The following is a 10,177-nucleotide window of genomic DNA, read 5'->3' as shown; positions in this document are numbered from 1 at the left end:
TTTTTAAAAGGGTCTGGAGTTCCAGGACAAGGGGGAATCTGTTCTAACTGAGAGAAGGTTTAGACTGGATATCAGGGAAAAATTCTTCCCTGTGCAGGGGTAAGGCTCTGGCACAGGGTGTCCAGAGCAGCTGTGGCTGCCCCAGCCCTGGAAGTGCCCAAGGCCAGGCTGGATGGGCTTGGAGTGACCTGGGACAGTGGAAAGTCCCTGCCCACGGCAGGGGGTGGAACAAGATGAGCTTTAAGGTCCATTCCAACCCCAACCATTCTGTGATTCTCCTATTGGTGTCCCCGTGGGTGACAGCCCAGCCTGCCTGTCCCCTCCCTCCCAGGTGTCCCCTCCCATTCCAGGATGGATCCAGAGCAAGAGAGCAGCTGGAGACACTGGAGCAGCCTTGTGTGAGTCTGCTTTAAGCTGTGCTTGGTTGTCCAGCTGGAGAGGTGGGTGCAGCTCTTGCCTGAACTTCCCTTGTGCCCACAGCACCTCCAGTGGCCCTCAGCTCCCCAGTGGGTGCCCTGCAGCTCCCCTGAACACCAGCCTTGGCCAGGGCAGGTTTCCCAGTCAGGATATTCCCTACAAACAGGCCATCTGCATCTGCTGGGCACTGAGCAGCACTGGCAGCATCTCCAGGGATACACACCTGTGAAGCCTCACTAACACCATCTCCCTGTCCCCCCTTGTCCTCAAATGGGAGCTCACAGAATATCTAATTATTGAGATCAGGCTGAATATGGAGAGATTACTCATCTCAGATTCCAGGGGTAAACAGTTTCCTTTGCAGAATAATTTCTTTTTAACAACTGCCCCTCCCCTTTTCTCCAAATTAATTTCCATCCCAGCCATGAGCCTCTGTAGAAAATCGTGCCGTAATCATTTTGAGCTAAATATTCTGTCTAATCAATCAAAGCAGTGGAACCAATTTTGAAGCTGTCACTTTTAATTTTTCCAATAAGAACAAAATCCAGCATTTCACTCACAGTGCTGTTGTGATTCAAGCTCTCCAAACCTTTGCTCCACTGCATCAGCGCTTCAGAGCCGTACTTGAAAATGTGAAGAGCCGGCACAATTGCAGAGAAACTAAAATAAATTGATTTTTAGCAGTGAGAAGAAACCTGTTTCTTCATGTACCCTTAGACCTGGCTCACAAAACCTTTTCTTTTTTTCCTTTCTTCCCTGCTTTCCTCCTCAGAACAAAAATAACTACAGCATACATTAGTGATTCCATGCATGCAGAGGGCTGGCACTCATTAAAGTTGATGTGTTATTGAGAGCTCGGTGCACAAATGCCAATGAAGGGCCAGAGAGCAGATGTGTGGGTGCTGGGGTCCATGAGAGAGAGAGGGAGAGAACCCTGCCCCTAGCATGGCACTCCTGTGGCCACATCTGACCTGCGGGAGGGGGCAGGAACAGCCTCGGCACAAAACATGGCTGGAGAAATCCACCCTGGGAAGAACAGGCTGTTGAACACCCTGGCAAGGGCACTCTGTGTGTGCAGGACAAGGAGCCATCAGTGAGGCTGCAAATCCTGCAGCAGCAAACAGGAACGTGCTGGGCAGGGGAAGGGCAGGGGGAGTTTTGCCATCGCGTTCCTGCCTCCCCCTCGGTCAGTGCCAGCCACAGCCATGGGCTGCACTCACTCCTGCTCTTAGGGATGGATGGGAATGAAGGCAGGTCCTGTAGGAGAGGAAAACAGCAAAAGCAGCAACAGTGCCCTTGAGTTGGGCCCCTACTTGAATCCAAACCAGATCCCACCAGCTACTGAGGGAAAAGGAACTCTATCCCCCCTAAAACCAGGACAACCACAGAGAGGGAGGAAAGGATATTCCGACAAACCCATACCTGAACTCCTGAAACTTCCAGTCTCACATTAATTTCACACCAAGATAGTCTCAGCTGTGATCCCAGGGCTCTCCTGCTGCTGGCAGGGAACCCAAGCAATGCCAGCAGGGAACCCAAGCAATGCCAGCAGGACACAGCAGCCTCAGCTGTGGCTGCCCTGTGTGACCCCACAGCCACCCTGCTGCCCCCCAGCACCCCTGGGCTCAGCTCTGTGCACCCAGCAGTGACTGTCAGCTCCCACATGGCTCTGCCTGCTGCTGTCTCCTCTTCAGGAGCCCCCAGGTGGCATGCAGCAGGCACACATCAGCAGGGGGATGCTGGAGTGGCAGCAGAAGCTGACAGTGTCACTCAGGAGTGGCACTCACCAGTGCCTGATGTCCCCTGCCAACCCTGCCTCACCCTCTGGCTCTGCTGTCTTGGTGTATTGTGTCTGTCGAGGACACAGATTGGGTTTGGAAGTTCTGAAGATGCAGAGAGCCCTCTGGCATGTGAGGCAGGAGATGAAACCTAAGAAATGGAGAAGTTAATATGTTTTCAGTTTGCAGGAGAGCTTGGAAATGCCACTGATGCTTTATTAATCTCTTCTGCCCCTGGAGGACAACAGGCAGCTGCTTCTTCCTCTCTCTCTCTCTGCTGAATTTCCTTTACTGGAAGTTAAAATAGACAGGGGCAAGTTAATTTTATTTTGGAGACAGAGCATTTTTGTCTGTGCCTTTCATAATGCTTCTGGATTATTAAAACTCCTTTAAACCACGACTTTTTAATCTATTTAAGAAGTCCAATTTTCTTTCTATGCTGTTTCACCCCAGCAATTTCCCTCTCCCAGGAAAACCCAAATGACTCAAGTCTAGCCTTTTTTATTGCTGTTCTGGGCCTTTCCCCCTCACGTCTTGGCTGCTGATACAGAGCAAGGACAGAACTCAAGGCAGGATGAGGCCCCCAAAACAAGGAGAAAGACACCAAAGCCAAACGTTCTGACGTGATGATCTGTTGTATTTTCAGTCCATTAATACACATTCATTTACCAGATACAGACAGAGCGGAAAGGAAAGCCATGGTTAGCAGGAACAAGGATACAAAACTCAATTCCAGCGGCCTTCACAGAAGGGATATTCTGTATCACAGCAGCACAGTCAAGGGAGGGATGCACGGAGACCTGCGCTCACACCCCAAGTGGAAGCTCTCCTTTTGTGGATTAGGTTAGCTAGAGACATAATTTCAAAAAAAAAACCTGCAAAACACAACAAAACATTCCCAAAATGGTGACTTTTGGACACTTTTTCTCATTTCCTTAGAGTCAGGACTAGGGAAAGTTGGAATTATTTACACAGAGGAGATTTTACGAAGACACTGGAAGGTTAAAAATAGAATAACCACAAGTACTGGAAAATATAACAAGAAAGCAGGCAGGGAAAGGAAAATAGGGAAAAAAAAAGTGACACCCCAAGAGGATCATTGCATTCAGTGGTCGATGTGTGGTGACTGGGGCAGCTCCACTTGGATACACTGAGATTCCCAGGCCTGGATTCACTGCCATGCAGTTCCACGGTGGGACTGAAGCAGGATCCTGCAGAGCTCCTGGCTCCAGCAGGGCAGCAGCCATTGCTTGGCTGAATCCATTTGCAGAATGAGTGCCAGGAGCTGGGACAGTGCGTTCACATCTCTGGGGCACCCTGCTCACATCCTGCTCTGCTTTTCTTCCCCTTGGCCACCACACCATGAAAGGCTCTGCTGAGAGGGGTCAGCCTGGCCCAGTGTGGATCTGGGGCTCCACGTGCAGCAGGAGAGGGAAATGGCATTATCCTCTCACGCTTGTATGGGAGTGTCCCCAAAATGCAGCTCTGTGACCAGACACAGCCCCCAGAGTGTCCTTGCCACAAGAGTCCGAGGCTCCTTACACTGAAATAACAACAGCACATCTGCACTTGATTGTACAGGGATGCTCCCTCTGGAAGGAAAAATTCATTGGAAATAATTCATGGAAGGGTCCCAGCCAGGCAACACCTGCACTGAGCTTCTCCCAGGGACAGCACCAGCATTGCAAAATCATGTTGTGAGCAAAAGAAAGGAAAATGGAGTGTTTGGGGTTTAATGCAGCACAGCTCACCAAGTCAGGGGACAAACTGAGACCAAGAGACAGACACTGAGCTGAGCACTTTGCCTCTTCCATAGAGTGGTTCTCTTATAAACTGGTTTTAGTACAGTTCTTGCAGACAATGACATTTTATCCCTCATTTTTAGATCATGCATTAACTTTACAGTGAAACATTCATCCAATCCAACATCTATACAACAAAACACATATTTTAAAATATTAGACCATTAAAATTTAAGGAAAGAAGCATGAGTTCTCAAAATGATACCTGTTAAAGAATAATTTAAAGGGAAAAGAAGTGTTCTACTCGGGTTGAATTACAAAATAAAGTCTGAGCCTGGGAGAATTTCTCATTCCCTATAGTTGTAACAAATAAATGCCACAAGAAACAGCAGATGTTTCTGGGGTTGCTAGTGCTTGGATCCACATCTCCTGTTCCAGCTCTGGGTACCATGGGTGACCCTCTCCAGTCTGAGGCCCAAGCTGGTTTGACAGACTGAGAAGCTGTGATTGTTCAGGTGCACAAACCAACTCTCTCAAGGTGTTCAACCTCACAGGTTTCTTAATGTAAGAAACAAACCTGCAGCACACAGGACCCAAGGAGGCAGCTGCAGACAGCACAGCCTGGGCTGTGAATGAGCAGGGCCATCACTGGAGTGGCTCCAGCCCTGCTGTCTGTCTGTCTGTCTGTCTGGGGTGAGCAGAGCTGCTTCCACAGCGAACCTGATGGCCCCACAAGCTTTGGGGGATGCTGGGCTCTCCTCCCTGTGCTGAGGCTGCACACCCTGCTTGCACTGGAATGTCTCTAAACTCCTGGTATCAGGAATTTACACAGGGCAGGGATGGTCAGCACAGTGCCTCTGCTTCCACAGAGGGGAACCTCCTGCCAGACAGAGAGCCAGCATCAGGCCTGTCTGCTACCTCAATAATGAAAGACCTCCTTAATTAGCACCTTCTCACACCAAATAAGTCAATTACATGTCCCTCCATGGCTCTGCTGTGTCACTGGGGACCAGCAGCGACTGAGCATCGCAGAGCCTGAGTGGTTGTTCCCCAAAGCAGCCTGGCAGAGGGGGAGTTAACACCTCTGGAGTTAAAAGCCCCAACAATTAGCAACCTACCATTTTAAAAGACAATGTAAGGATAATTTAACAATTATAAAAACCTCTGCTAATATGAGGAGGAGGAGAATAAGAGCACTTAGAAGGTGACAGGAGTGTTGCACTTCAAGGTTCAGTGTGCAGGTGGTGGGGTTGAACAATTTCTGACTCTGAACATGGACCTGTGTGACTGACAAGGATTCTCTGGCAGGCTGTAATTGTTTAAAGTCAGCAGCTTCAGTCCGACTAAAACAGCTAAAAACATCAGGAGAGAAAAGCTCTGACCCCGCACTGATGTGAAATCACAGGACAGCTTTGATCTTTCTGATTGGAAATGGTCAGGGCACACATTGCTTTGGCTCTGCAGGGGGTGACCCCAGGTCAGGTTTTTTTAAGAGAAAAAATGTCAAGGGAAGATATTTCTGTGCTTACAGCATGCCAGGTAAAACCATCAACCCCCTGGACTCAAGCACATAAAATGCTGCACATGCACTTCCCAAAGGTGAACCAGACCACAGATGCCAGAAAGGAGCACAGGAGGCAACTGCATCCACAAAACACAAGTGTAAAACAGTGGAAGCTGCAGGAATGGGATGAGATTTGGAAGAACATCTGGGGTTTGTTCCCTATTTGGGTTTTGCAGCAGGGACAGAATAAGCTGGAGCCTATTTACAGGTCTGAACACACAAGGCAATCAGCTGAAATGTCATGCCAGCTACCTTTTGGGGATAGGTAGGTGACCAGTGGGATTATTTTCCAGTTAAAAAAACTGCTGGAAGACGTAGAAAAAAAAAATATAAATTCTTCTGCGAAACAAAATAAATACCAGTTCACTGGGCCTTCTGACCAAGGAGTGCTGGGCACAGTGTAACCCTGGGATGGGATGGATGCCTGGATGGGGGCAGCAGAAGAGCTCAGCCTCCCACTCCTGCAGATCCAACTCTCCTGGAGTGTTTCCATTCCATAATGCTCCATTTTCCCAGTGGCTGGCACAGCACTGCAGGCTGCCAGGAGCACCTCAGGCTGGAGCTGGACAAGGAACTGGGAGACATGGCCTCACTGCAGGATGGAGCATGGGGTCACACCCAGGCTGGTGCCCACCACACCAGGTCCTAACCCAGGAACTGTAGTGTTTTTCCCAGGATGCTGGATTGAACTGCTCTGCGCAGGGAGGTGCAAAAGAGCTTTGGAAAGCTTCTTACAGCAACGTGAAACAGGAATGTGCATGCTGAGTTTTACTCTGCTTGGGAAGACACATCCTGCATGACTGCACTCAAGGCTGTGGCTGGATCAGTAACAAAGCAGAGCAGAGACAAGGCTTTGTCATCTGCTCCCCTTTCCCCTTGCCTTCACCCCATCTACAAACCCACACATCAGCTTGGTCTGAGCATGGTGTCAGCTTACTGGCCCTTCCCTTCTTTTGAGTAGGGGGAAAGGGATGGAAATGAAAATCTCCCCATAGGCTGCAAGATGAACACACAGAGTGCAGAGCTTGGTTCAGATCACGCTGCCTCTCCAGTCTCAGTCCTGGCACATGCAGGGCCTTGGCTTCCCCCAGCTCTGCACACCTCAGGCTGGAGTTGGAATCTTGATTTTTTCCTGAGGAAATCAGTCACACTCAGTGGGACCAAGCTGATGTGCTGTGTCTGCAAAGGCCAGCAAGCTCCAGTGATCTCCAGCACCTCCAGAGACTGCCTTCTGCCAAGCCTGAGGGCTGCTGATTGCTCCAGCTGCAATAGGAAGAGGATTTTTTCCCCTAAAGGGATGAAGAGACCGAAATGCTGATTCTGATACAGGATTGTTAGTCTGTTTCCCTTTAAGAAGTGAAACACACTCAGAAAGCTGCAGGACAGCCCAAGGCAGCAGCAAATGGCACTTCCCAGCAGTGGCAGGGCTGCACAGTGTGCTCTGATGGCATGTGGAGGGGTGAGATGGGGAGCTCCAGCCAGCCAAGGTGCAGACACCCAAAGCCTGAGAAGCAGCACAGGCAGCCCAGGCCTCCTGTGCAGCCACAGCACGATCACAAGCACAGGATACAGCTGGCAATGGTGACAACATCGACTGGGAGTCAGTTCCTGTCCTAGGAAGCAGCCTGCATCCTTTAGATGCTCAGAACATGCCTGAAGAAGTAACTCCTCCAGAAGTTAAACTTCTGTCTGCCACCATTTCCAAGTTTTTCTGCTCCTCTTGTCTGCTAGTGTTGATTTGCTTCAAGTTCCTCCACCAAAATCCTTCTGAAGGGCTCATTACCTTGGTGGAGAAGCTTTTAGTCTTCTTTCACATTCCAAAATCCCGTATTTTTCATTAACTTCTCTCCTGAGAACAAGACTTTAAAAGGTAAAGCAGTCTGCATCTTCTTAAGTCCAAACCTCCATGGGTACCATGGACTCCTTTGTTCCAACAGAGGGAAGCAAGTACTCTTCCTCCAGAAAACGAAAGGGGAATTGTACTAAAAACCCACGAATCTTTTTCAATTCTTCTGCTGCTTTCACAGGATCATCAGTTGCTAATTTGGGCTTGCTGATGAAATCACGCAGTTGGGCTAAATTATTCACCTGGTCACTGGGAAGGCATCGAAACACCTGAGCAGAACAGAAACAAAAAATCACCTGTCAGTGCAGGGGAAATGCAGCAGTGCAAAGCTCCTGAGAAAGAACCAAGCTCCCAGTGCTTGGAAAATTCCCCAGGATGGGAGTGACTGAATGAACAGCCCAGAGAACAAGGAGGGAAGAGGTAAGTGACTGCCCTGGATGAGGCTGGAGCAGGCAGAGAGGAAGCTCCAGGGCCTTTTCTAATCACTGCAAAAACTCATTAAAAGACAGAAGTAAAATTTGCTTCTACTCCAGTTACACTGTGGCTAATTACAAGTAGTAACTACACCATGGTCATTCACTGGAGCTACAGCTGATGCAAACACAGAGAAATCTGATCTGCTGCCTTCATGAGTGCTGTCACACTGAGAATGCACCAGCTCCAGTTTCCTGTTCACAGCTCTTGCATCTGACACTACTCATTCCTTCAAAACATCTCTGAAAGTCCAGCCCCAGGAGCTGGACCTGCTCTCTTTGCCCTCCCTGAGCTGCTGCTCCCATTGGCATCTGCTGCCCCTGTGAGGGATGGAGGGAGGGGGAAGCTGCTGTCCTCCTCACTTTGTCAAAGATGGTGGCATTCCGAGCTGCTGTGGCAATCCACACCTCCTTGAAGAATTTGTCACAGACGGGATCCTGGTGTTCTGGGTTGAGGTCGGAGCCGCCAAGGACAACCCTGAGAAGACAAAGGGATGGATGCTCACACAGGCTGAGGCACTGGGCACTCCCCTCCTGATAAATGCCAGGAGACAAGGAGTTTCCTTGGGACTTGCCAAACCCTGTGTGCTCCCAGCACCCTCCCACTCCCATGCCCTGTGATAATCTCCCAGCTCTAAAGCTGCTTGATTTTCTCCTTTTCTTCTCTGCAGTAACTGTCCAGATGGGAAACAGGGTGAGGGGGAAAAAAAAAAGAAAAAGGCCTTAAACTAAAAATGGCCATGTTGTGGGCCAGATGGCTGCTCCCAGCAAAGAAGCTTCCTTTAAAAAGTGACACTGCCACCCAAGATTGAGAGAGCGTGCAAACGGGATCTGGAGGGGAAATACCACTTGTTTATAAGTGCTTCTAGTGAAATCCCAGAGCAAAAATAATTTGTAAAATCAAGCTGCCAAGCTGGGGAGCAGTGTGAGGAAACATCAGCAAAACCCTGGTTAGGCTAAGCGCAGGCCGAGCAGAGCTTGGGCAGGCAGTGTTAGCCCATTGGTTAGAAAGGCTGAGCAATCCCTCCCCTGTCCCCTGTCCCCCAGCCCTGCTCAGTGTCCCCCCAGCCGCACCTGAAGCAGCGCAGGCGCAGGGACTGCGCGAAGCGGCCGGCGCGGAACTCCTGGCCGTCCATGAGCGAGGGCACGGTGTCGCTGTCCTGCACGATGATGGCCATCTCACTGTCCCTCTTGCCCAGCATGCTGCGGTCGTTGATGTTGGCAGAGCCTGGGCAGGGCAGGACAGGCACGGGCAATGAATCCCTGCTGCTCCAGGCGCTCCTGCACAGCCTCCATCACCACCCGCCGCCCCCGGGGGGAACACCCACGGCTCTGACAGGTAAAACCCAAACCTGATGCATGAAGGTTTTAGTTATTGTATTTAAGGTTTTAGCTGTTGTGTTTTTCAGATCCTGGACTGCATTAGTGTGTAACTCTGAACTCCATATTAGTAAGCTCTCTTCACATTTTGGTCAGATCCTTCTAAGCCTGAGAACCAAGGACACCATCTGCCCCAGGCCCCAAAAAATATAAACCAAAGTGAATCAGGGTGGGGAGCAAATTGGCATATAATTAGATCTATAATCTATAATTAGATTCAGGTAATGAAGTTATATACCATAGACCAAATTTATATCTGTCTGAGAAACTCATGACCATCATCCATTTTGGGTGTAGCCCCTTGGAGAGGCTTCGTCTGCTCTTACTGTACCTGAAGGCCCTTCAATAAATAAATCCACTTTTATCTTTTTAACTTTGTCTGGCCTCTGTTTCTAGGTAAGCCCAGGCATCAGCCAGGGGCTTCCTTATGGAAACACAGACCCTGAGAGGAGCTGGGGGAGAGAGAAAAAATCCCAACTAATTTTTGTAGGCTTCAACGGAAGAAAATTAAATCACAGCCAAGCCCAGGCCAACATTTTCAAAATTTGTTCTTTCTGTAACTTGTCAGATGCTTCTGCTGAAGGAGCCACACATCTTTAAAAAGGTCTGACCTGCATTTGGTTTGGATACCCAGTTACCTGAGGCAGGATGAGCTCTCTGGGTAAATCACAGAATGCTTTGGCTTGGAAAAGACTTTCAAGCTCCTCTCCTTTCAACCTCCCTGCCGTGGTCAGGGAAACTTTCCACTAGACCAGGTTGCTGTGCCATTCAGAGGGATCTGCTCAAGACCAGCTAAGGCTTTGTCCCCCAGACAGGTTTCTCTGTCCTACACAGATATCAGAAAGCAGGGCATTGGGGAACACTGTTTGCTTGCAGCTGGGTTGGCTCCAAGGGAACAGCAAGATTTATGGAGGGATAGGCATAATGAGGTCATTAACCCACAGAAAGGACCAAAACAACAATAAAAAAATCTCCAG

The 10,177-nt window shown here is 49.5% G+C and overlaps 1 protein-coding gene across 2 annotated transcripts in view; it reads right to left on the bottom strand.

Moving 5' to 3' along the window:
* Window positions 1-3,995: 3,995 nt before the first annotated feature.
* The window catches only part of PLD1 (phospholipase D1), a 61,352-nt gene continuing 55,170 nt past the window's right edge, over window positions 3,996-10,177 (bottom strand). For both annotated transcript variants that reach the window (XM_054282423.1, XM_054282424.1), the window contains 3 exons: window positions 8,895-9,048; window positions 8,184-8,298; window positions 3,996-7,616 (listed from right to left, as the gene is read on the bottom strand). In XM_054282423.1, coding sequence (XP_054138398.1) covers window positions 7,392-7,616; window positions 8,184-8,298; window positions 8,895-9,048 — 494 coding nt within the window. In that variant the 3' untranslated portion in view covers window positions 3,996-7,391. The remainder of the gene's footprint in view (window positions 7,617-8,183; window positions 8,299-8,894; window positions 9,049-10,177) is intronic.

This window comes from Melozone crissalis, unplaced genomic scaffold, assembly GCF_028551555.1.
Source record: "Melozone crissalis strain CALT ecotype California unplaced genomic scaffold, PUWL_Pcris_2 ptg000034l_1, whole genome shotgun sequence".
In the NCBI taxonomy this organism is placed as follows: Eukaryota; Metazoa; Chordata; class Aves; order Passeriformes; family Passerellidae; genus Melozone; species Melozone crissalis.
Note: the sequence above shows the minus strand (reverse complement) of the source record. Positions and strands in the feature narration are given on the sequence as shown.